This window comes from Cygnus atratus, chromosome Z (genome assembly GCF_013377495.2).
Source record: "Cygnus atratus isolate AKBS03 ecotype Queensland, Australia chromosome Z, CAtr_DNAZoo_HiC_assembly, whole genome shotgun sequence".
NCBI lineage: Eukaryota > Metazoa > Chordata > Aves > Anseriformes > Anatidae > Cygnus > Cygnus atratus.
The window spans coordinates 82,353,270-82,380,835 of record NC_066396.1 but is presented as its reverse complement, the minus strand read 5'-3'; the positions used below and the strand labels follow the sequence as shown (position 1 = coordinate 82,380,835).

At 43.6% G+C, this 27,566-nt stretch overlaps 1 protein-coding gene across 8 annotated transcripts in view; it reads left to right on the top strand.

Moving 5' to 3' along the window:
* FAM172A (family with sequence similarity 172 member A) overlaps positions 1-27,566 on the top strand; it is a 258,669-nt gene that overhangs the window by 210,431 nt on the left and 20,672 nt on the right. The window contains exon 11 of one of the 8 annotated variants that reach the window (XM_035568059.2): positions 23,088-23,122. The exons of the other annotated variants lie outside the window; for them this stretch is intronic. Coding sequence (XP_035423952.1) covers positions 23,088-23,107 — 20 coding nt within the window. The 3' untranslated portion in view covers positions 23,108-23,122. Of the gene's footprint in view, positions 1-23,087; positions 23,123-27,566 lie in introns of those variants that run through there. 8 annotated transcript variants of the gene reach the window in all.

Here is a 27,566-nt window from a genome sequence, read left to right as displayed (position 1 = left end):
AACTTTTCTTTCTTATTTTGCATATAGGTATTAGCCAAGAACCAAAGAGCTGAGGTCCAAAAACTGACTCTCTGCAGAGCCCGTATATCCTAGTTTCCCATGTTGTTTGCTTCATACACTCCCTATATTTTGCCAGGAAATTTGCATCTCCATATACTTCCAGATTTCTAGAAGACTTGTAAGCCAACAGACTTACAATGATTTTTAAATTTTCCTGACCTGTGCTGATCCTTGATGTTTATGTAAGGAAGCATTGATCTGTTCACCTTTCTTATATATTTGCTGCTCTTACAGACTTTCTGCGTGGAGGTAACAGGCTGCGTCTTTCTGAACTTTGCGGTCCATGGGAGTGGAGTTAATTTGCTCTCTCTGTGTCCCACTACTCACCAATGCTCTTCTCTGATAGTCTCCACCCGTAATGAATTATGGTTGTGAGCAGGATCATCAGTACGGGTGCTGCAGGGGCAGCCTGGTGCTGCAGAGCTGAACCACCAGGATCGATGTGCAGCTCTCGGGAGCTTCACAGCCCTTCTGCCCACATGCTTCCCACCAGCTTTCACGGTGGAGTGCTGTGACAGCAGATAGATTAGCTGGGGTGTGGTTGTGCCGGGGAAATAGATGAGCCCTTGCTTCATTCAGGTGCTTATTCTATTAACTAAGAAAGATTAATAAAGCCATAAGGACCAGAGTTAGCAAGGCAATAACGCTAAACAAAACACTATTTACACAAGAACAACAATAAATTATAACACAACACATGCACACACATAAATCTCGCTGACACATGGTCCTTGTGGTTAGGTACAAGGTCAGAGTTGGTTTCCTTTTCTTGCAGTCAATAGCTAAATATGTGTTTACAGTACACGTATTTGTCTCTGGCAAAGTTATAGTGTGTTGGGACAAGACTGTGCAGACTGCTAGCTTTTGAGTTTTGGAGAGATGGCAGATTCACTTAGCTGTGTGCTGCAGTGCCAGCATGGTGGTGAATGGATCCTCAGGACCTAGACAGGGACAAGAAATAGATCCCAATGTTAGGGACTTGGTCTTCATCTCAGGCTCCAAGATTTTCTACAGAAAAGGCATATGCTTAAGAAAACTGAGGCTGAATGTCACCCCTTTAGATTTCAGCATTTAACTGTAGGGGTTATCTCATGTTCTGGTGGCCCTTTAACATCCACCATCTATCATGCAATAACATCTGACTGTGCCCCAATTTTATTTCCAGCAGGTGATGTATGAAGGGTGGTTCTGCTGGCACAAAGGTGACCTCATCTACTGGTTGCAAATAATGTTTTCTTAGGTTTCATGCAGAGTGCATTTTCCCCATATAGCTGTCACGCAACTCTTTTCTGACATACTCTAATCATCCCAGGCTCTTTGCTTTTATTTGTAATAAAAATGAAAAAAAGAAAAAAAAATCAAGTATTGGTTGTGTATATCACTATGGCATTATTTGCATTTCCTGAGCTGGTAGAAAGCTTCATCTCTAGCATAATGGCATGCCATTATCTGCAGCAATGGGATGTTTTTCGATGTCTTTTCCTCCACAAAAAAGAAGCGGTATCAGATTCTCTCTTCTGGTCCAGCTGTCAGAGCTGGGTGGAAAAGACTGCTGAGACAGGTCTGCAAAATCCATCAGATTCCACATTTAGGACTAGCTGTCCTCGTGCCTTCCTATTTCCTCAACTCGTTCCAGTTACAGGGAGGCTTTATGCAGAGTTTCTGCCACATGAGTACCTGCGTTGCTCCTCAGTTGCTATCCAGGGACCCTTTCTGTTGGGCTAATTGTGTAGGGTAGTGCAAGGCAACGAAAAGCAATAAAGCACAGGAGCTGGAGCAGTGTCTTTTTCCAGCAGAAAGAAACTTTGGGGCCCCTGCTCAGTAGTTAGCTTAGCTTCTGGAGCGCATGGCAGAGGCACCAGAGTTTGCCTGCCTCTCAATGAGTTAGGTAACTTTCTGGATTGCTCACAAAGGAAATTAAAGACTTTGCTCCATTGCTGGGTACTCACAGAGGCAAGGGAGGCAGTGCTGCTGCCAGCGGCAGTGCGGCACCAGCACTACCTCTGCCTTAACATAGGAAGCAGCTGCTCTCCAGTCCCTCTTTGAGGGACAGCCTTTCTTCCTATCAACTGCCACGAAACTTGAAAGTACAACTGCTCCTGACTGCTCCTACTGTGTGTCACACAGTACTGGGATCACAGCGACGACAGATTTTGATCCAGATCTAGCAGAAGTGGGACCCTGAAGAAGAGGAGTGTGGCTTGTACAGGGGTGAATTTATCAGAGGCTTCAGAGCAGATCACAGGAGCTAGAGTCAAGCAATTGTTCCCTTTCCCTCCAGAGAATAAACCACTACCCTTTTCAGCAGCAGACAGAGAATAAGTCAACAATGACACGTTGCTGCAGAAAAGATAAGCCTTTTCCTAAAAGGTCTTAGCCTACAGCTTGCCAAACAGGTGAGGCTTCAGCCAGGACACTGCATATGCTGATGGGCAGCAGAGCTGATGGAAGAGGAGAAGGAGCTGGAGAGCCTCCAAAAGAAAGCAGCAAACACGAGAAGCCTAGAAAACATGGCCTTCTGAAAAAGGTTGAAAGACCTGAGAAGGCTTTGCCTAAAAAAAGAGGGTTGAAAGAAGAACATGGTGCAAATCATCAAGTGTGTGAAAGACTGCCGCGAAGAAGAAAGGAACAGTCTGTTCTCCACACACTTGGTAAATAGTACAAAAAGTGATAAAACTGCAGCAGGACAATCTTAGGTTAGAGTTTAAGAGAAACTTTCTGATGGTTTGGCTGGAGGATACTGCCTGTGGGCCTCCCTCACTGGAGGTGTGTAAGGGCAGGTCAGATACACAGATGTTTGCCAGAAATTGACATAAGTGCAGATGATCTTGCCATGGATCAGGGCATGGTGTGTGTGACCTAGAGACATCTCTTTCATGCTTGCCTGTATGAACAGGCAGAAAAAAAAATAAAACCTCAAGGACTGAAAATTCAGATTGCACACAGATTCTCAGGTTCATCATTTTTAAGCTGTTTCCGTAATTTTGGAAGCACCCTTCCTGTCTTTTTGAAGATATACTGAAGACTGTACATAGCATTCAGGCAAAGTTGCTTAACTAATGGCAAATAGAAGTATTTTTTGGATGTTTGCAAAAACAATACATGGATGAGAGTTTTGAGCTTTGATTTCTGACGTGTGTCAGGTAAAATTACCTGTTGGCTTTGGCAGGATGCAGAGAAATGACAGCTATTGATAACAGCTTCCTCCCCAGTTTGACATCTCAGAGCAAAAATAGGTCTGTTAGGAAGTGGTAACCAGGAGGATACTACCCTGTGTTATTGGTTTTCATGTCCAAAATGTACGCAGTCAGGGAGTAAAACAAATATATGACTGCTTAGAGTGGCAATTGCATACTGGGAATAACAAATAAGCCGTAGTAAAACATTTATGAACAATCCATTTACAAATTCATTTAATACATACATACAGCAAACAGATTGAAATCTGGATGGCTTTGTGAATTTACTAACCGGGAAAAAAAAATGCATTTATAGCTAATGTTATTTGTACTAAATAAACAAACACTTCATACGGCATAGTAAAATACATAAGAGTAAACAGTGAACTCTTCCTTGTATTCATGCTAATTCCAGAACATCTTCAGGCAAGTGAACTGCAATGGATTAAATTAATAAAATAAATTGTGCTGATCGGTTTGCTTCTGATCTTACAGCTTGCAAATAATTCATTGCTGAGAACACTAGTACCTTTAGCAGCAATTGTGTGGGCTCTGGCTGGCTTCATTGCCAGTCTGTTCCCAGGAAAGAAAGGAGTGAAGCGCTCTTGCATCTACTACTTTTTCTGAAGAATCAAGGAATGGTTTGGAATAATGATCTGGCTGAAGAAAAAAAAAAAAATGGATCCGATCAAAACAGTGTCTCAGGAACCTTTTTTATCTTTTTTCCCAGAGGTCAGATCCCCAGACTCCTGGGAGTTTGGACGGTGGGGATGCTTTAATAAATGTGCAGTGATAAAAGTGCCAGATTGAAGGTTTCTGAAGTGCTACTGTCCAAAATCACCAGCCATGCTTGAAACTAGTAATTCTTGACAGAACAAACACTCTCAGTATGTGACTTTTAGCTGCAGGGGGCAGAGCATATGCTTCAGTGCCAAAAAGTGGTGTTTTTTTTTAATTGTATTTGTGTCATAACCTCTTTTATTACAGCTTTAAGTTCTTTTCCTATTTCAGTGTTCAAGGCTTGCCATGAAAACCCAACTGCAAAAAATTCTGAAAGCCCGTAGTTTATTTAAGAATTTCTGAATCTCTAATTGATTCTTTGCATTATAGGCTGATACAATACTCGGTAAACGCAGCGACATTTTAATTCTCCTTTTTTTTTTTTTTTTTTTTTTTTTTTAAGATTAAATAGGAGAAGGCATTTTGGCCCTGAAGGTTTTATCTATAGTTGCTTTGTTAATTCAAAATATGCCTCCTCTTTATCAGCCTTGTATGATTTAATGAATCAGTCCTGAAACTGCTGAGCACCCAGCGTTCCCATCACTTCTCAGTACCACTGGGACATGAGGATCCTGAGCATTTTAGAAGGTGCCCAGCACCTTGAGGGACTTTACCATTAGTTCCCCGACTGAGCAGGGAGGCTCACTCAGTGCAGTCACAGAGGTGTTCAGCACCAGTCTGCCTGCTTTTCAGGGTGTCCTGAGTAATTTGGCTTGGTAGCAGGGCACATGCTTCTGGAAAGGACAGCAACAGTTTGGGTTGCTTTTGAGTTTTGCTCTTCCCCAAGGGCCGACCTCAGGCTCTTAAAATAAAAGCAGACAGTTAAAGGCACTTATCCCAAGGTAATAAATCAGGCTGATTTGGGGGGTTAACCCCTGACTGCATGCAGGCTGGCTTGCAAAATGAGACGTGCATGTTGCTTCTGCTCTGCTGCAGAGCTGCAGAACATTTTTGGGGAAGCCATAGCCCTCCTGTTTAGATGCCTTTCCACGTTAATTTCAGCAGGAGCTAGACATCTCTACAGAGACACAAAGACAGACCTGGAGTCGTGTGGCCCATGCCTACCAGCTTTATCTCCGTGCCACAAGGTGCCCTGCCAGGAGGCCACCAGCCCTGGGACCACAGCACTGTGCCTTGTTTGATCTGGCATGGGATGGCCTTACAAGGGATAAGCAGAGGAGGCGTGTCTGCTAACACCCACCTAGGTATGCCCTAGGCTCCCCTGGAGTTTCAGTCCTCAATTTCTTTCCCTCTTACTGCTCCATGTGCAATTGTTGTCTATGGAAACTGCAGAGATAAGCCCCTTCTCTCGCAGGATGATGAGAGCAGATATCTTTTATAGAGATTTACTGAACTTGGGAGTGTGGAGAGGGTTAAAACCCATTTGGCACATACAAATGAACGAGTTGGCGTTAAGGCATGTGGTGGGAAGAGGAATTGGTCTGCCAAGGTTGTAGCTAATTTATTACAAGGAGCAATTGGCTTGGTAGAGCCATTTCTCAAATCTGCACTTGCAAATTCCAAATGCATTACTTTTTCTGTGTGTTGTACCTCCTTGTCTTTTGATTTAATTCATTTTAAAGATCATGGATGATGGCATTAGGTGTTGATAGTAGAATATGTTGTTTTGCATATAAAGATGGCATAGTCTTCTCAGGACATTATCAAGTTTTCACAGCAGCTATGAAGCTTTCCACAATGTACAGCATTGCAAATATCAGATGTATATCAGATATATCAGATATACCAAATATCAAATATCAGATGTACCAATTGCTGTCTTGGGTTTTTTAACACAAACTACTTGTCCAGGTAAGAGCATGGAAAAAAAAAAAAAGCTGGAGAATATTTCAGCTAAGATTGGTAAGGCTCAGAAATAGGAATAGAAAAGGGAAAGGGAAAGGGAAAGGGAAAGGGAAAGGGAAAGGGAAAGGGAAAGGGAAAGGGAAAGGGAAAGGGAAAGGGAAAGGGAAAGGGAAAGGGAAAGGGAAAGGGAAAGGGAAAGGGAACGGGAAAGGGAAAGGGAACAGGAAAGGAAGGAAAGGAAAGGAAAGGAAAGGAAAGGAAAGGAAAGGAAAGGAAAGGAAAGGAAAGGAAAGGAAAGGAAAGGAAAGGAAAGGAAAGGAAAGGAAAGGAAAGGAAAGGAAAGGAAAAAGAAAAATTACTCATTTTTTTAATTTCATGATTTTTAACTTCTTGTCATTATTAATTGAAGTTTAAGGAGCCAGTGGAGGCAGAAATGCCTTAGCGAAAGCTGGAGACAGAAAGCTGAGCTCAGAGTGCTCAGTCAGGTCATACTGCACCCACATGAGTGAGCCTGCAGCATCTGCTCACCCCAGTCTGCTGTGGGTGTCCTGAGCCTGGGTGGGCAATGAGGGGATGGACAGCACTGTATGTGTGCACACTACAAAACCAGGGTGATCTGCTTCATGTGGCAGACTGCTGCATGCCTTTGTAACTCACTAAGAATTAAATCCTATAGCTAGAGGCTGAAGAGGAATCTTAAAAAAATATTCTGAATTTGTCTCTCTGTTGTGATGGACGAGATGAATATGCAAATAGATGAGCAGTGTGAATATTTTTTATTCTGTTCCAGGCAATACTAGAAATGAAGGAACTGTGTCAAGGGACTTGGAGAGTGGGTCACAAGACACAGAGCTTTTTGCCTGTGTCACCAGTGGTCAGACAGCAGCAAAGCCAGGGTTGTTTGTGTCTCATAGGTAAAATTACTTACAAAATGTGGGATTAATATGTTTCAATAGGCAATTATGTCTTCATAACCCTCGCCCATGAATGGGTTGGGAGGGAGAGCAGCAACTAACTCCCCAGCAGCCGTGATGCCCGCAGGTACGTAATTCGGCCTGGTGGGCCAGCCTTCCAGCAGAGGGGCTGGACAAGCAACAGGGAGCAGCAGCAGCACTTCCAGCCCCTGCAGATGAGTCTGCAGGAGGCTCGTATGCTGGAGCCCTGAAATATGCTCCCCAGCTTGGAGTGGTTTTTGGAGCATGTGCAGGCATATTGTCAGGGTACAGGGAAATGCTTGTACTAAGACTGCCTGTTCTGCAATGGTTTGGAGCACAAAGTATTTCAGTTTTGAGGTTTATAAACTGATTATTGTTTGCAGCACAGATACAAAACAATGCCATTTACAGTGTTACGAATCCCTTTGACAGTCACCAGTTACATTTCTTTACATTTTTGTAGTTACGTTCAGAACTTTCTCCCAGTCTTAGTTTATCAGTCTCTGTGTATTTTTCCAGTCATCTAAAGCCACCTGAGGACTCAGACTGGCACCAACATTAGTGATGGTCACAGTCAGTTCTGCGCAACTTCCCCACCCGCCAGTTCCTTGCCTACAAAGTGGTCTGCAGCTTGTGAAATGGTTAGCACTTTGTCCAAAACATTCTTATTTAAAGGTGGTTTTAGGACGTGAGGCACTCAAGGTACATCAGCAGACAGAAGTGCTGCCTACAGCAGGCATCTGATGACAAGCCTGGACCTCTTTCCTTAACAGCCCGTGGTGGGGAGAGGACACCCTTCAGTCTGACCAGGTCATGGAGTTTAGGTTGCCTCTCCTTGTGCCACTTGCAGCTTCAGAGCCAATTATCACAGAGCTATTCTGATCCCATGGGGTTACAGAGTCCATTATTTTTGCCATTTCTTGTGTGCTTGTGCCCCGCGTTTTATTTGCCGTTGAGTGCTAAAACGCTGTCGCTTCTTGAAAACCTGGTCTCCTTGCCCTGTTCAAACACAAGCGTTGAGTGTCTCGGAGTGGGCAATCAATAATAACAAAGCCATGAGATACATGAAGTACTAGTCTGCAAACTGAGCTACGCAGAATTTGAGTAAAATAGATGTAAACACTGAGGTTTTGCAAGATGTGCAACGCGTCAGCAGGCTGGACTGGAGAAGGAGAAGGCAGGATGTCCTCAGTCCAACAGACAGTAGCTCGGACTAGAATTGGTAATATAAAATAGTGGTGTGTTCTGGGGCTATTTACTTTGCAAAATTCACTTCTTACATGTATCAGTGGATAAAAAAATGTATATATACATATAATAATTTAAAAAAAAAAAAAGCCCATCCTGACTGTGCACTGCTGGGGTCAGCCAAACTCCCCATGCCACAGCCGTACCTGGCTCCCCTGCAGCATCGCTCCCAGCCACCCAGAGTGACTTTGCAAGAGGGTTTTGGTCCTGGAGCCATACCTTGATGCCAGATGTGTTACATTCTGCACGGGTGCCACGTCTCTGATGTTTAATTGCCGTCCTGCCACGTGGTCCGGGTGTGTTTTTTGTCCGCTGGCTGCATGAGCCAGATGGGGCTGCGGAGCTGGTGAGTCTGGAGGAGGAGGGTTGTAATAAAAAACACTTTGGCAAAAGCGTTCAGGTGGTCCATCTGTAGGCTTTTTTATGTTTTTGTCTACAGCTGTCTGCTCAGCTCTGCCATCTCAAGTGGCTCTTGGTTGCAATGTAAAAGGCACAGAGAAAACAAACCTTCCTGAATCAGAAAGGTCAAGAGGAAGTCCAGTCTGACAGAGGGGACGGGGCTTACGCTGTCACAATATTGAATCATGGAAATGTAAGCCTGGAAGGGACTTCAGGTGGCATATCTCTCAGGACACAGAATGATATAGCCATAGCTTCTCTGCCAGGTGCTTGTTTATGTGTAGGTCTTTATCCAGGCCAGCACCGGAGCCCAGCATGCTTTGCTGGGGACAGAAGTTGCATGGACCCATCCTTGGCATCTCCCCACTGTAATCCTCTTCATTTCTGTCACCCTACACTTGCTTACCCATCAGGGCCGGTGCCTCTTGATGACAAACCTCAGCCTTCAGAGGTGCCACCAGCTGCCTCTGGGACATGCGTGGAAGCTAGCTTGCCTGAACGTGCCCCAAGATTTCTCTGTGCTTTGCCTCCCCATCCCTAAAGCAGGAGTGCTGCTGCTTAATCCTGTAAATGTGACCCAGGCTGTGGGACACTCAGATTTTGTGGAGATGAAGGCATACGCAAACACAAGACAGAAAGAGCCAGAGCATAGAGAAGCTGTTTATTTTAGCTGGGATGTTTCTTTCGGAAGGAGGAGCCACATTTGGAAAACAGCTTTAGCAAAACCACAGCCAGCTGCTGTGAAAACGCCATCTGAAGTTTGTTGGACAATTACAGGAGAGGGAAGAGGGAGATCACAGTGCTGTCACTTCTGGTGACAGGAACATGCACGGTGAGAGGATCTGTCCCTGGCCATGCTGGCGTTATGGTTCTGTTGTAGTGGTACCGAAACATCAAAAGTGGTTGGAAGATGTGTAACCTGTGGCAGTCCATAGTATTTACAAATGAGAAACTGAATAAGTATTTACTACTATGATCATTTAGGGCAAACAAGTAAACCATGTGATACCCTTTGAAACAGCAAAATAGAAAAAAATTTAAAAATCTATAATTTTAATCAAAAGTTTGTTTCAGTCATTGAAATTCTGTTATTGCTGCTTACAAACATTAAAGTCAATCAAAACATCAGTAGCCTGAAAGATCAATATTTTTAATATGTTTGCATTGCAGTGCTGCAGATTTTTGGCTAATGGATCTCACCCATATTGATTTCCATGGGAAATGTTAGTCTGATACTGAAATAATTAAAAAAAAAAAAAAAAAAAAAGCCAGGGATTATTGGTTTGGAATTTTGAAGGAGATAGAAGTATAAAAATTGGTTATTGACTGAATTGCTTGGGGTGAATGAACCTTGGGCACTTGCAATAAACTTGTAGCACAGAGTCATTACTGAATACTACCTTAGTCCCTTAAACCTAAAATCAGTCAATAACCTATTATAACAATGCAAATTGTGGTGAAATAACATAGTGGGTCCTTTTCAAAGCAGCAGGATATTCATAAGCATCTACATACATACATGGATGGAGGGATTAAACAACCTCTGCAACATGCACAACAGCAGCTGATTTTCAAGTTTATTTTAATGCATCGGGTTTATGTTGGTGTGAATGCAAATGGCTTGAATTGAAGTAATTGTTTCAGATAAGATTAATGGCTTTGCAGCTACTAAAATGAATAAAAGTATAGCAAAATGCTGTATACAAATGCATAAACAAATGTATTCAATACTGTCCCAGTTCTGGGCAAATGCTGTTTTGTTGGTTTTGTGGTTTTGTTTGTTTGTTTGTTTTTGTTTTTGTTTTCCTATTTATTCCATTGCAGGGGGGAAAAGCAAAAGCAGTGACCAGCCTGAACCAGCAGCTGGAGCGGGTCTGTGCTCACCCATGTCCCACTGCTGTCCCCCCTGGGTGTCCATGCTTTTTATTCAGCCCCTTCTTCCATACGCATTATTATTTCGTTTACCTAGCATGTTCATCTTTTTTTAGGAGAGGATTCTCCCATTTTTTAAGAGAGGATTCTCCCTGGGAATCCTGTCTCTGTGGCACCTGGGCATCACGATGGTGAAATAAATCTGTTCTCTGTTGCGGGATATCCCCTGCATTCCCAGCCAGGGACTGGATGACCTTACCTGAAGTCAGGCAAGGCTTTACTGGCTAGAATGCTAGTTTTTATTCACAGTTAAATGAAACACCTAAGCAAAGCGATGCCTTTCAGTTCCTGGTTTAAAAATGATCTGAGCCTCTCTTTTGCTCTGCGCTGGGGACTAATAGCTTGAGTGTTTCTGCTAAAAGTAGGCACTGCAGTGTGCAAGTTGTCGAGTGAACTATATTTTCACCTGGGCTGTATAAATATTTAACATGTATATACTAACACAGCGGTCATAACTCAGTGCCTGTGATAATGTGGAAAAGAGAGGTCGTGTTTATATTTTACTATTAGAATATTTCATTCATGGACGTTTTCTGATTTCTTCTCCCTGATATGTTACTCTGATCATACCTGGCAAGGAACAAAGTGGGCTGCACTGCCGCTGCTGTGCTTGGGTCAAAATCTGGGGAAATTCTCTACATGAGCAGCTCCACAGAAAGCTGTAGAGGCGGGATCAATAATCGGAGCCTGGGTTTAACTACAGATGTCTGACAACAGGCAGGTTACTGCATCCTGCTGGAGTCTCGATGGACCAGCACCATTTGGGAATAACTCTTAATGAAGTCTAAAATTTCTCAGTAAACTTGTTAATAGGAGTCTCATCGTTGGGAAACTACCTCTGTAGTTACTCTTCAAGTCACGTAATTTCTGAATAATTAACATCCTCCTGCTTGCTGGAGCCATGTATTTAGGACAGGGGGATGCTGGCGCTGCAGGTGCCGGACCCACGACGCGGGTCCGGCTCCATCTCTGCCACCGTGTGGGACCCCTCACGTCTGCAGGACCATGCGGGAGGTGGGCTGGTTTTGAGCCCTTCCCCTTTTCATTTTTCCTGGACTGGAATAGGTTCCACTTTTTAAACCTTCTTCATAGTTTTCGTTGTTTTCCAGGTTGAGATCAGGGCAGCATTTCAGAATAAAGCTTTCCAGTGCTGCATCCCAGACCTGCTGAAGCCTGCCCATGTTCTGTCATCTCAAAAGGCCTGGCAGAAAGATGAGTGTTTCCAAAAAAACAAGAAGTGAGGGAAGATAGTGTCTCTTGCCAAAATCACTCTTTCTCATGGCTTGGAACTTCTTAAACTAACTAATAAAAACAAAGGTTTTGCCTTTCTTCCTCATCTGAAGCAGAGATTAAGTATGTGCAGGGAGACACAGTGATAAAGGGAGATGAGACCTCCTCCATGCCTAGAATTTTAATTTTTGTCTTTTCATAGTGGGGGAAAAAAGGAAAAGGTTTAAAAAGGAAGTATAAGTAATAGTGGGTTTCCCCACGTGTTTTTAACACGTTTGTCTCACCCTGTGGAATTCAGAACAGAGAGAAATGTTTGAGGCTTAGGATATTCCCTAAAGAAAGCAAACAAAAACATCCAAAAAAATCAAACAAAGCTATGTGTTTTGTTTTTTTTTTTCCAAAACCTTTGTAAAAAAGATCAAACATTATAAACTGGGAGTTGCATAACAAGAGAAATTACAGGGGATCTCAGGAAAAGTTTAAATGATGCAGGACTAAAGGGGAACAAAACATCGATGGCAATTTGATGTCCTCCTCAGAGCTGAAGCAGGAAGGAGGAGGCAGATCTGGAGCTGGTGGAGCTGTCACAGCCAGGTCAGGGCTGAGTGAGGGCACAGAGGGAATTTGAAGGCAGGTGACTTTCAGCCCAGCCTGCACAGGTCCCTTCCCTACAAGGGCTGCAAGCACAGAGACAGAGACCAGGTCCCTATAAAAGCACACCAGCATTTTTCCCTCTGCATGCCGTATAGTGCTGTATTTTGGGGCAAGCAGCCTGAACAGTTACCCTGGAAGTGTCTTTTTTTGGCTGGGAAATATTCATACAGAGAAAGGACCTGAGCACGGGGCTGCAGACCCCTCGCAACAGGTTTCTGGTTCAGTTGTAGCTCAGCCCGGACCCTTGATTTATGGCCATGTCCCTTGGCTTCTCTGTGTTTTGTGCCCATTGCTTTGCCCCCACGTGGCACAGTCTGTGAGATGGTTCAGGAGAGATCTCTCAAGTTTATGTGCCGGGGTATGTTGCTACACCTGAGTCTGAGGCATTAAGCACTTCACTGCTTTTGCTTTTTCTCATTCGCAGGAAAGAGGCCAGAGTGGGAAACTGCAGAATCACAGAATTATTGAGGTTGGAAGGGACCCCTGTAGGTCCTCTGGTTCAAGCCCCAGCTCCAGCAACCAGCTCACCCTAGGAAGGCAATTGTGAACTACATGTAAGCATGAGTGAGCTGTCAGAGAAGGTGGTGGGAATAACCCATTCCTACATCCAGGTGTGATGGAATGGCCCAGACAGAGTCCTGAGCACAGATTCCCACACCCCGAGTTGAGAATGCAGCCCGTTCATGCAGTAAATTATCAAAGAGCATTGCAGGATTTTAGCTTCACAACTGGCCTTGACTTTAATGGGCATTGTGTAGCTAAAACTTTAAGCAGTGTTACACAGTTAGGAGGTATTCTCCTAGAAAAAATAAATTAATGGCATTTTTTTGCCTCTATTTACTGGGCTCTGTGATCATATGCTGAACTGATCCTAATAGAGGAGGTAGTTTTGATAAGCTGGTGGTTCAGTTACAAAGATAATACAAGCTGCAATGATTTCAGAAACGAAGTAAAAACCAATGGTAATAAAACATATAGAACTGCTAAAATATGGGGTTCTTCACAGAGCAGCAAGACAGTTCTTTTTTCTCTGAGTAGAAGCTTGTTCCTCAGCATGGCTTGAAATAGATGTCTCAAATCTGTAATCTGATTGTATAGGCTACAGGAAAAATCCTCTACTCAGGTACACCATGTCTGCATGAACACAAATAATAAGCAGGAGCTGGTGAGTCACAGAGTCAAAGACATTTTGCCTTGAGTTTGCAATTACTTTATTATTCATCATGCAGAAGTTGCATAGGTTATCCTTGGCGGGTGACATGTATGCCTCATCTGATACAGAAAAATGGATTTCATTAATTTGAAACTCAGACCAGGACCCGAGGACTTTGAAGAAGTAGCCCAGATTTCGGCCTCTGTGTGGTGACAGCATATTGGCAATCAGAAATACAGCTTTAGAGAGCTGTTCCTTCATGTTTCAATCATGTAGTTGTGTTTCTGCCACAATGCAGGAGGTACTGCTTTCTGGTGATGTCACCAGGTACCTTCCAAGCACTGTTACCATAGTTTCACAGTATTTGTGTCTGTTTTCAAGATTAGAGAAGATCACTGAGCTGGTTTAGCTTTTTATTTGTAATAACAGTATTTCTTTTATTAGTCTGCAGGTAAACTATGATGGAGATTGGCTTGTTCTTAAGTACGGGATTTGGAAAACTAAAATATTTGCTGTGGCCCCAGTTCAGGAAAGTATTTGAAGCATGATGCCACGGGATGCTGGGCACCAATGCATCTCATTGAATTTAATACAGATCAGGGGTGTTTGGCATCCTGCAGAACTGAATCATCCATCTAATACTTTGAATGTAGTACATACTGAAATCTGGGGAATTCAGGCCCGCTGAGATGAATCGTGAAATCTGTAGGCTTCAGTTACTTGTATACCCTTGTATATGCAAAGTAGTTAATTCTGCATGTAATTGATAATTTCCTGCTGTATGACATACTAGTACTTTTGTAATGAAGTCTTCCAGGCAGGTAGTTTTTGTATATCCAAGTAAGGCAGCTCTAAAATAGGAAAGCTGTGTTAGTTCACTGGATATTGCTGTTGTTACCGCAGAAAAATGCAGAAAAAACAGCAGCTCCATGACACTTGGGCAGTCTTATGAGCCTGTCCAGCAGTTAAATTAAAATAGAATTAAATAAATTAAAATAAATAAGCAAATACCTTAAAGTAAATAAACAAAGTGTATAGACGTGGTATTAAATCAGTAGAGTATAACTTTTCGAACTTTCTGATAAGTTTTGGAGAGGCACCAGCTCCCTTCAAAAAGGAGGTTAGAGGTAGTATGCAGTGGTTGTACAGGAGCCTTGGATTGCAAAAATGCCTCCAGAGACACGGGTGTCAGCATACCTCCCCTTTTCCACCCCTCTACCTCCCTCTTTCTGTCATAATGGAGGAGAAATTGGTTCCGAATGTGTTTTCTTGACCCCCTACTCCATACATGTTATCACCTAACCTTAAATGATGTTTCTACAGTCTCGCCTGTATTTACAGTAATTATATGCATAATGTAGCATATTATTGTCTGGACTTCCTGTTTAATCAGTACAGAGCTTCTTACAAGTGCAGCTGAAAAGGGCAAACAAAATTAAAGCTTTATATACCAAAACAAGTTTGATTTGCTAAGCTCCCAGCATTCCAAAGTACACAGATTTGTTCCACCAAGTTTTGCGATGGCTTGCAGATGGGCAATGATTAATCAGAGAGCTAACTGTGAAGTAGTTTGCAATTAAACTGGAAAGCTCTGAAGCATGCTAATTGAATCAGAAAATTAGAGACACTGAGCAGTAATTGGCTATTTCTCATGCAGCAGGTGCCAGGCCACTCATCTGTGGAACAAGGTATTTAAGGCGCATTAGCACTAGTAAAAATACTTCTTGATATGGAACAGTTAGATTTTCTGCTCATTTTCACCATGGATGTCAAAACACACAGCTGTGATGTCTAGTCCTCACAGTTCATGCTGTAAGAGTTTGGGCAGGGTGGTCACAAACCTGTGTTCATGCAGTATTTTTAATCAGATTGAAGTTGGGGTGCCTGGGCACCTTCCTGGTCCTGGCAGAACCGCAAATCCCTCCTCTGAGTTTGTTTTTATGGGTTTTTGTTTGTTTGTTTGTTTTTTGAACATAGCTGGATGATTTTACCAGCAGCAGCTGACGATCAGGTGCTAGGGACTCTGTCCCCCAGCGCCCCTGTTCCTGCTCCGTGGGACGAGGGCGTGAGCACCCCATGCAGTACTCTGCCCCCAGACCTGCTGAAAAAGCAGAAGGGGCATTTCTGTGTGTGCTGGTTATAGATATAAGTGTCAACAGACTGTGGGCTGCCATGGTCCTGCGACACCATGAGTGGAATGCAGTCACTTCTGTTTCATTCTTCCACAGGTCTTAAAAAAATTACAAGTTTCTAGTTGAATATTAGTTGAGGGCATCAACAGTATAAATCTAATACTGCTGTGAGCTTAGTAGATGCATAAAGCCAATTCATATCATGCCTCAGCGTGAGTTTATATCTTCTAATTAGTACCACCATTTTATAGAGAGCACACGCAATGAAAGTTTGTTTGCCGTGCCAACAGGGACCGGAGCGCATACAGTAGTAGTGCTGTAGCAGAGTGATGGTGCTGTATGAGCACAAACGGCTTGTAGCCTGAGCAGTAGGTAACCAGAAAAGAATGGGATTTAATAAGTGAAATGGTGGAGAGTTTTTGCAGAGATATAACCATTTTCAAATTAGACTGGGTGGGGCGCATGATTTCTTTCTTCATAACTAATTAGAGCTTGGTATGCTTATTAGTGAATAAAAAAAAAGGTATTAAAATAGAAATGCACTGCATCATATTACTCTGAGTATCGAGAAGCAGAATATTACAATATTCAAATGCTAATCATATCACTTAGCAGATGACTGCAGAAAGTAGTGTATTTGAACTGAGACATAAATTATAAATTGTAAACAGTGCATAGGGGATATGTTATAACTGTGTCTCATTTAAATTAAGGCAGAGAGTTTTCTCTGAAGCAGATTATGTGCCTTCATTAAGTTTTAAAGTCCCCTCTATAATGTTTTATTAAGATGGCTTGGCACAGTGTTTCCCAGACTGGATGTTAGCAATGTGCACTGGTGGAGGCAGCCGCAGCGGCGGCAGTTCAGGTGCCTCGACACGCTCCTGCACGCTGTCCAGCCGAGGGATTACGCTCGTACAGCGGTGGCTTTTGTGTCCGGCACCCCTCCCCGAAAATCCTGGTGCCTTTGCTTTCTTTACTTGAAAGCAGCTCCAGAACATTTACATGATCAATGTTTGTTGCTGGAGGGGTAAAGTTTGCTCTTCCATGGACAAGTGAGAACATATTGATCATTTTATTCTATTTGCTATTTCTAAATTCAATATACCTCTGGAGTCGATAAGCGAGATCGAGAGCATATTCTTTTTTGTGTGTGCCTGCTTGTAGCTTGTTCTCAAGATCCAAGATACATTTTTGATTAATCACGAATGCTCTGGGGTCATGGAGAGCAAATGTGTTTGTGGAGTGTCAGGTGATGCTGTCAGATAAATGTCTTAAGCTTAGCCAGGGTTCGTGCCCCAGCTTTAGGCTGTGCCAAATGTCTCCCCTTGTTGAGGAAGATAACAGCTACACTGGAGGCGACTGAGATGTTTGTTCACAGAAAGGGCTGACCTTGCCACATGGGGCTACACTCAGGTGAAAAAAAAAAAAAAAAAGAAAAAAAATACACTGGAGATGTTTTAATTGAAACTTGAGAAACCCTGACTTTCTGTGGCACCCCCATGCGACTCAAACCAAGTGATTCCCACATTGCCCAGCCGTGGTGCTGCTGGTCTGGGATGTGTCCCTCTCCCTGATGAGGCTGGTGGTACCAGGGTGCTTGTGCTGTGGCAGAAAAGCAGGCAGAAGCCCTCCGGGCAAAGAAAGGCTCCCAGGGGCATCCGCAAGGGCAGCTTCACGTTCGGGTTCTCAGCGTCCCCATTGAGCTCCTAGCCTGGCGAGGGGCAGCCGTGGAGGGATGTTCAGCAGTGCCACCCCTTGTCCATGGCGGGCTTTTGGAGTCAGGCGCTGCTCATCAGTAGCAATTTGTCCGCCAAAACAAGTCAGAAGAGGTAGATAAGGAGTAGTGACACGATTGCTGAGCTAACACCTGGAGAGCGCTTTGTACCCAGGCTGTTTTGTAGTGCTGAAGGCAAAGAGAAGGATCATATGGTAATGCATAAATAAGTGAAAGCTCCCAGGGCTACTTGTGGGCATCAGTTGCAAACCTCCTCGAATCGGGGCTTTCTCTCCCTGCCATCTCCCTAAAAACGTGTCTGTTCTTTGCTCCAAAGATGATGCTCCACTTTTCCTTTCCTCTCAAGAAGTTCATACTGTCATGGGTAAATCATCGGGGCTAATTAGACTCAATAATGCTGCAAAAAAAAACAAAAAAAGATATAACACATCTGTCATGAACTCCCACCAGATCTCTTGGAAATGAGACATTTTTAATATTTTATGCTGAACACAAAATATCTTGAGGAAATGGTTTTATATGCTGTGTACTAAAACAAAACCTTCAGTGTCAAATGAGTAATACTGTCTAAGCAGCCCCTTGAATGCTGTTATTTCAGATCTCACCACTCTTAAAATATGAACTTCATTTTAATAAAATGTACTCTGTATTAAAAAAAAAAAAAAAAAAAAAAAAGTTTTAGGAAATAATGAAGAAAGTCCAATGTATGTCTGACTGTAAAACTGGTAACGTCTGTTCCTGTATGAGGGAGCACTCCAGGCTTCAAATAAAATTTCAGCCGTACAAACCCAGAGTTTTTTTTTTTTAGTGAGATCTTTTCAGCGAACATCTAAATCAAATTAAATGCAAATATTTTGCACTTTAAACTAATTTTAACTAAACCTCTAGCTGCTTTTGCCCTGAAAATACCTGTCTTCCTTAAAACAATATTTAACATTGACGTTTGAGTCATGTTCTCCCAGTGCATGTCAACAGTTAAATATGTCTGCCATGCCTGCAAGGGGGACAGATGATGCATGTGAAAACTTCAACATGCAAAAGTTGGGTAAATCCCTATTTTGTGTTTATTCTTGGTGGCAAGTCACAGATTAATAAAAATACTTACCTGAATGACAGGAAAATGCACTTATTCAAATTCTTTAAATCCCAATAAACTGCTAAATCATTCATTTAAATACCTAGCCTGAGATATGTTTCTGAAATGTATCAGTAATCCTTATTAAACAGAGAAGCACGCCCTGCTTGGCACATTGCAAATATTCGTATGTTATGGCCGCATTATTTGGGACATACAAAAAAAACTCTTATCTGTATATATATGTATATATATATATATATATGACTGCCCTGAGGCTCTGCTCAGCTGGAAAGGCAGGGTAGGAAAAGTGAATGAAGAAGTAAAATTATCAACGGAACTAAATCAAAGAAAAAACAGAAGTCTTTATCAGCAAATTTACCAGTACGGATTTGCCTAAGATCTGCTGCAAACTGTTTATTGACCCAGGTCCTGCCTCAAGTTATTCTTTGCAGGGGTTGCAGCATTACTTGGGATATTAAATATTCAGATTAGCCCACCCAAATTATGAATTACTTTTTGATTGTTTCTTCCTGGTTTTGTCCTTTTTTCTTTCTGGTTTGCAAATTGTCTAGCTGAGTGTGAACTCCTTCAGCAGCTGCTGAACTGGACTGTAGACAGCTAGTTGTAGGAGAGACCACGTTAAAATTTAGGTGGTTTTGGCACTCTTCTACATATGAATTTCTCACTCATGTAAAAAAAAAAAAAAAAAAAATTATTCAACCTTAGAAGGCAGCTCAGAACAACTTTTGCCCACTTACCTACTTGGACATTGTCCAACGAGCAGTTACCTTCGCAGGGTTAATCCAGGAGCTGAGTTTTGCCTGTAGGGTGCACAGCTTGGGTGCTTCGGGCCAGACAACGAGGTCCTCTAGCCTTTCCTGAGGCTTTTCATTATCAGCATGCTCTGAGCTTCACAGGCAGCATCCACTTGCCCTATTTTTTAACGATGTTGTATTAAGTGCCATCTCATTGCACTTGTGTCTTAAAGTTCATGGTCTGCTTCCCTTACAAATAGTGTTATTTCAGTGCACTGCTGGCTTTTAGACATGAAGAGAAGATAAGACTGTGTTCCTTGTAGTCAGAATGTAACTTTAATGCATCCTACATGGGAATTAATATTTGTTTGTAACTCAGCACGTTAGTAGGGGCAAGAGATATTTGCTTCACTACATCTAGACACTGTAAAAAAAGGTTGACCAACTATCTGTAAAAAAAAAAAAAAAAAAATCACTTAATAAATCTAACCAAGGGACTTTGAAAACAAGCTAAGGCAGAGCTGTGCTTTAAGTCCCAAATAAGTGTCAGCTAAGTCAAGCTCACAGAGGAGGTGTCTTATTCACTCAGTAGCAATGTGAGGGACCTCTCTTCCCACCTGGGACTCTGGCAGAGTCTGCTTTTCTGCCAAATGAGAAAAGGCACAAGCTTCCCTTCAGCTCCTCGAGGCTAGTGAAGGCAAAGCAAGAACATGCACTCACAGGATGGAAAGATAAAACTATGTGGGTGTGAGCTGGCAGAGTGGGGGCTGACACCTTGCACTGGTTTGGACTGAAAGCATGTCTTTGACCTCTTTCCATGAGCTGGGATGGACGGTCAGGACTTGATCTTTCCCAGAGGTGAACACAAAGTGCCAGCCTCCTCTTTGTGCTGTGTTTGCTGGGGAGGAGTTCAGAGCTTCTGCTGGTGCCTGCAAAAGTGATTTCTTGACAAGACTCACAGGGTGCAAGCCACCAAAAGAGGTTTCCTCCATCAACAGTGGTAGAATAACATCCTTCTGCCACGTGATGTAACATTCAGGTAAAGCCCAGGCTGTTTTTTTAACTGTTTCTTCCCCTTACCTCCTCACTACCTCATTTTTCTAGCAATTTTCAGATGGCCCTGTTAAGGGAAACCAGTGGGTTTTAGGCAGAGCACCACGAGCCTCAGCTATTTGGGATGCCTGGTCCACCTTGCCAGGGGTACCTGGGCATCTGACCTCCTGCCCTTAAGACGTTTGTGGTAGAGACACTTCCCTGTAAACCACTTCAGTACGTGTCCTGCCCGGCTGCTTTTTTAATTTGAGACAGGCCAGTGTGCTTAGACACGACTTCACTTCGTCAGTGCCCTCCACTCTAATTCTGCGTGACAGCCAGCCCTGCTCCCAGCCCTGCTCCCTGCCCTGTGTCAGTTTCCCTGCTGGGGGACCTTCAGGGGCATTTTACAGGCACCCAGGTGGCTCACCTGTGGTACGGCAAGAGCAGAGATGTCTGACACTAATCCGGCTTCCAGAAAGAGAACTAGCAGTCACATTATGCAGTGTAATATACAAGAGAAAAGCAGTGGTCAGGTACTGTCACAGCCCAGCTGTATGGTGTGATAGTGGTTGTCTGAAGGACCAGCCGACAAATTATTCTGACCCTTTGTAGGCATCTCAGCAGAGAGCTGTATTGAGGAATTTCTAGGAAGTTAATCAAGTGGGTCTGCAGGAATTTATGAAAAAGACTGCACAAATCTGGCACTTGAAGAATTGTGTGACGGGCTGACCGAAGGCAGGAGTGAGTATGAGAGGAGATGGGTAGGCCAGGCAGCAGGTCGGACGGCCACGTATGTCTGTCTTCGTTAATTAAAGTGCCCGAGGATGGTCCAGAGTGCTGGGATGCATCTGCCCATGCTTTCATGCTCCTCAGACCACTCCTGGTGCCTGAGGAGGCCAGCTTGCCAGCCCTCAGCCTGCCTGAGTTGGGGTTGGCCTGAGGGGCCTGCATGCAGGGAACGCTTGGTGCCAGTGGGGCCTGGTGCCCAGCAAGGTTCCTGGGGCTGTTTGTCAGCACAGGCAAAGCCTAAGGGTTCTGGAGGCAGAAACAGTGACCTTAAGTTCCCTGTGATCAAGAAAGCAGAGCCAGTGAAGGATGAAAAGAGAAAAGCAGCACGGTACAACAAAGATCTTCACGGCGATGTCCAGGAGGAGTGCCTGCAGGGCCTGAGGTCATTGGCAGGACGAGAGAAGGCATCGTGGTGACTGTGGTGGGCCTGGGCAGCAGTGCTGGTTTAACAAACAGGGCAGGGTTGGCTTTAGAGGTTTATTACACAACAGCAGCAGCCAACGTGGGCCACGAGCAGAATCTGGAAGCAGCGCCTGCCCTGTAAGCCCAGCAGGTGACATCTCCAGTGGCTGTGAAAGGACTTAGCAGCCAGGCTTGGAAGGAAAGTTGGATGGTGGTGAGCCCCTGGACAGGGTGAGAGGGGAACAAGAGCCTGGGAGCTGGCAGTGAGGAGGGGTCAGAAGCAGTGTGTAGGGTGGAGAAGGAGAGAGACCAGGCAGGAGAGCGCTGCAGCACGAGGGGAGAGCAGGGCATCGAGGAGGGAGCGAGTCCACCGCGACTGGGGCCAGGGTGGCAGAGGGACAGCGCCCCCTCTGGGAAATGGCGGAGGGCATAAGGCTTGGAGAACAATAAACCACATTTTATATGAATTTTTACCTTTGTTTTAGGCGTCCGTTAAAGACGTACGTTTAGGGACGTAAACACAACTCTTTCAGAGCTGAATTTCTTATTATGATTATGTAAATGTTGCAAGTTGATTAAGTCTTTGTAGTTATGTTTTGGCTCATAGCAACATCTTTATCAGCAGCATAATTCATACTGTAGCAGTTAGTATGACACTAGAGAGAAGTATCAGTTTATTTCTTAGAGCTAATTGGCTTCAATACATAGTTCAAAAATCATTGGCATCTAGTCAAACCATACTCACAGAAAATGTACCACACTAATAAACGCAGATCTGATGCTAGCAACATTGGTATTAAATTTAAATGAAAGCATGTCCAACCTATATCATTATTTTACACCTGCATATCATCATGTAAATACTAAAACAATTAGACTCAGTAGGTCTGTTTTGTCCATCAGATATATAGGCATAGCTCTCACAGAATTTTATCTTTTTTCAAAGGCAGAATCAATTTCTGAAATCATATTTTTACTCCTGTGTATCTTGGGAAGCAAGGATGTGTAGCATAAGCATTCTCAGCAATGAGTATGTTTTCAGGAAGGTTAAACAAAGATAGGATGGATGTAACCCCAATAAAAAGGTGTAATTGTAGAGAACAGGGGATTTACCTAGGGTATAAAGGAGGAAGACATCTTAGTTTTCATTTTATATTTCAGTTTCCGGTTTTTAGAAGACAAAGTCATCTCATCAGCCAAACTACCCTTGTTTCATCTTGTTGTTTGTTTGCTTTAAAAGGCTGTACGTTGTTGTTTGTGTCGTGCCCAAGAGGCAGCGAGCTGGGTGCGGGGCAGAGCCAGGTCCAGTAGGGCATCCACAAGGGGCAGGAGTGGGGACAAGAGGGCAATGGATAGGGTTTGCAGTAGCTTCACCTGCAGAAAAACTTCCAATGCCTGCAAAGAAGTGGTGCTGGTCCCCACTTCACCTCCTGCTCCAGGTAGAAGAGCACGGGCCCTGCTTAGGCACAAACGAAACTCCTCTGAGCAGTGATGGTTGGTGGAAGCCGAGCAATGCACTGCCTCTACAGTAGACCTTCATGTTGTAAAATTTGTAGCTAATTGCCATTGAGAATGATGTCATTAGAGCATTTTGTCAGGCCTGACCGATGCATGTCCCTGGCCAGTCGCTCGTAAGCGTGCCGGTGTCAGTGGTGGCTGCGAGCGGCAGCGCATGCAAGCAGAGCCAAGACCTGAAGTAACCACAAGGCCTGCACCTCATCAAAATGCATCTTGAATTCCATACAGCTGCCTGCTAAGGTATCTTGTACCATCTCCTATCGGCAGTGTATCTCCGCGCTGTGTGACATTGCCTGCTTTGAGCAGTTCCCCTTTCGGCACTCCTCTGCTCCTCCATGGCTGCCGCCCACGCCAGGCATCCCGCCAAGCATTTCGCTGCCCGCCGCCACTGCCCGTGATTCCTGGGCAATCTCCGACCCAGCCACTTCTCCCCACCATGGCAGAGAAAAGGAATGTCTCTGGTGCCTGCTTGGCAGAGAAGGCTGATTCATGTGTAAATTGCTGGTTGCCCTTTATTTGCGGGGTCCGGGGAGAGTACACGCACAGATAAAAGGCTCGGCAGGTCAGGGCTGGGTACATGACAGTTTCTCCTGTGGCTGTGATGACAGGGTTGGAGTTGTTGTCAAAGATGATCAGACAGACTCCGATGCCTTATTTACTCACAGTTTAGTGCGTAAAAATAAATCCTGGCCAAGCGGGAGTCTTTTGCAGCATTGCAGGCCATCAGCACCACCAGCCTCCAGCACCAGGATTTCTGAACACCCTTGTCGGTGTCTCTGAGAGCAGTACTGTCCTGGTTTCAGTTAGGACAGAGTTAATTTTCCTCCTAGTAGCTGGTAGGGTGCTATGTTTTGGATTAGGATGAGTAGAGCGCTGATAACATGCTGATGTTTTAATTGTTGTAGAGCAGTGCTTACACCAAGCCAAGGACTTTTCAGCTTCTCGCTCTGTCATGCTAGTGAGCAGGCCGGGGATGCAGCAGGAGCTGGGAGGGGACAGACCCAGGACAGCTGACCCAAACTGGCCAAAGGGGTATTCCATACCATCTGATGGCATGCTGAACAATATATAGGGGTGGCTAGCCGGGGTGGGGGGGCCGGCTGCTCGGGGATAGGCTGGGCATCGGTCAACGGGTGGTGAGCAATTGCATTGTGCATCACTTATTTTCGTACACATTATTATTATTAATACTATTATCATTATAATTATTATTATTATTATCATCATCATCATCATTATTGTTATTATTATTATTATTATTATTTTCCTGTCTTAATAAACTGTCTTTATTTCAACCCACAGGCTTCACTTTCCTGTTTCTCTCTCCCATCCCAGAGGGGGAGGGGGGAGGGTGAGTGAACGGCTGTGTGGTGTTTAGCTGCCAGCCGGGCTAAACCACAACAAGTACCCATGTCTACATACCAAAATGCTTCTCTTTAAGCACTGTGCACTGAGCATCCCCTGCCCTGGCATAGCGCACATATGCACCTGAGCATAGGCACAGCGCTGCTGAACTCTGGCATCAGGGACGGGGGCACCGGTTGTGCACCAAAACCCTCGTGGAACTGAGTTTTGCATCCCCGTAGTTCCCTATTAAACAGCTCTCCGAGTCTTCCAGCACCCTGTGTTGTGTCTCATTTAATAACGTAGTTATAATATATTTGTCTACTTTACAACTGTATTTGTATTGGCAAGTGAAGTGTGCAGCAGCTGGGAGCTGTGTGGGGGTGGCAGAAAGTTATTTGATCTACAAAATCAGTTACCTGTCACTCAGTTGCCTTTCACTGAAACATAATAAAGAATCATTATGGGCCTATTAGCAGTACTGATGTAAATGCATTTTACATGCCATTTTGAGATCAACAGTTACCCACACTAAAGTCAAGTTGTTAAGCACAACCTTCTTTGTTCCAGGCAGCAAATCATAAATAAGGCAGGATATTATTAAGCTTATGAAATGTAAATCCAGGACCCTCCAGAGGGTCCGATCTGTCAGGTCAGCTTCAGCGTTGGCACTGAGAGCTGTCCTTCCCTGGAACAACCAGGAGGCAACCTCATCTCTGCTAGCGTACCGCCACCTACTTCATATGCGCGTGAATGTGTTATGAATGCTTTTTAAGAGGCTTTTGTGGGGAAGAAAAAATCAAGCCTTTTAATATATTTTAAAAACATGAAATTAAATGGCTCAGACTGGATTAGGAGAGTGAGGGTATAACTTGTTGCACACCAGTTTTATACCTCCCGTGAGAATTCTCTTCTTTTTCATTGTTATTAACTATATCACATTTTTGTGTATAATATTGATGCTATTGAAATCACTTAACAGCTTTATTTGCCAGAGATAACCTGTCTAAAAAAAGAAGGTTGTTAATGCTAATATTTTGAAATTCACCTCACATCCCTTGTTACTCTTTTAGTTATTTAAATTCCATTTTGAAAATTCCCACACTGTTTCAGAACCTCTTTCATCTCGATCTCACTGCCGCAGCTTGGAACACCTCTCCTCAAAGCCACCCATAAATGCACTTTTTGCTTCTTTTAGTGGATTAGTCAGGCCCTGAGTGCCCCACACCGGGGATGGGAAGAAAATATGGAATGTGGGGTAAAGTCGGTTCTTCAGAGGTCTGTTTTACCTACTCCTTAACGTGGTAGGCAGGATTTTATGGCCCAGCAGCCAGCAGTCGGTAGGACAGCAGAGGAGTTTTCACAAGCCATCCGAGTTGCTTCTTCCAGACCTTGTCTGGTGGTGCCAACACTCATCAGCCTCGATTTAAGTGGACTAAAGGTGGGTAAAGGCTGTGTTGTTAGCCATGAGCCTACCTGGCCATACAGCATCCTTACCTCAAGCATATTGTTGCAGCCTTGTCAGTATAAACACAAGTTTTCTGAAAGGTGCGCTGGTAACCTGCTCTCCAAAACACTCCAGAGAGTTAGTACTTTTTTTTTTTTTTTCCAGTAATATCAACCTGTGTGTACAGTAACAGAAGTGAAATATTTGGCAGTTCTATGTGTATACAAATATGCTTCATGTATATAAGTACAGAGCACAGCACACAAATATACCATTTACTTAATATAAGCAACAACATTCTGTGGCAATTTTCCTAAGAATATATTTTATACATCTGTGAAGATATATATATGATATAATTATATGACAAATAAAAATATTTGAAGGTAGTGAACAGATTTGTTTATATGCATAGTCATTTACTTACCAGGGTAGCTGATCTCAAATGCAGAACTCTTATTTATGTTGGGCCATAAACATATATTTATATACATACAAAACTACACATAACAACCGGGAGCAAATATCAGTGCTAAAAATAAATCTTTAATTTGGGAAACTTTGCCTGTGGCATACATGAGTGCTCTGTGTTAATTTGTGGTGCAGACTGGATGAATAGTGCAGTGCAATTAACCAGGTATCTGACTTTCTTGAGTGGGAACCTATGTTGTCTTTATTTTCAAGACAAAATTAAGTCTCCTCTGATATGAAGTTACAAGAGGGCAGATTTTCAGATGGGTTTAGCACACATTTGTGCATGAAAAACATACATACAGTTGCATGCCTGGTTTGTGTTCACAGGCATTGTGATTTATGAGCACAAATAAGTAAATATGCTACAAATTATGTATGCACTTAAACTGCATGGCATTTTAAAATTTGCATGCTATTTGCATGACATTTAAATCTGATCCCACTGGAGCAGGCCCTGCTACCCAATGGGGAGAAACGAGCAAGAGAGGTCGCAGAGCCAAAATGGCTTTTGGTATCCTTCCCCGTTAAGTATGGGTCCATTGGAAGGAGGGAAAATAACTGTACACATTCATATCTTCAGCTACATACCATTAATTATTAGTAAACAATTATTCTGTGGTTTTATATCTGAATTATTACTTCGAAGAGCAGCATTTCACATGTTGCTCTCTGGACTACTTAATGCCACAAAGAAAGTTTTGTTATTTACTATTATTTTGTGAAGGCACAAAAGGAGCAGCAAAACTAATGTATTGTCACAAAGTCAGCGTAACAGTAATTCTTACAGCTGTGCATCTCGCTGCTTTCTAGATTACTCTGCAAATAATAAATCAAATTTCTCCTCAAGGTGACATGTCAGTAATTTCAAATTTGATTAGCTGTATATGAAGGATGTTGATACGTTCCTACATGAGCTGATCTTTGATATCTCAGCAGACTGACAACCTTAGCACTTCCAGTGCTCCTCCGTGATGGTGTGGCACACTGAAATAACCTTAAGCTACTTAAATCTATAAAACCACAGGGAGCCTGGTTGGGGTGCGGCTCAGCCAGCTTGGCTTTGGCCTGTTCCTCCTAAGAGGATCTGGGGCGTGGAGTTCAAGAATCTCACTGGTTTGGTTTCTGATGTAGTGAACAAAAATGGATGGGACCAAAAGGGTCTGGTTCCTTTCCCCATCCTTCCATGCTTCCAGGTGGTGGGGGTGAGCCCTGAGTGCGGGTCCGCACAGGATCGAGCACAGACAACCTTCCCCTGCTAACTTAGAGTCTGGCTCGGCTGCTGCAGCACAAAAACCCAGTGCCACAAGGGACGCGGTGCTGGTGGAAAGGTGTCCAGGCACAAAACAGTAGGTTTAAGTACCATCACCATAGGTGGATCGTTTTACTCCTGATGGAGCTTCATGGAAGTGCCAGATTTTCAATGGTTCATAGTCAAAACTTGTTAAAAGTCCACAGCTCAGGCATTCCTTTTTGCAAAAGTG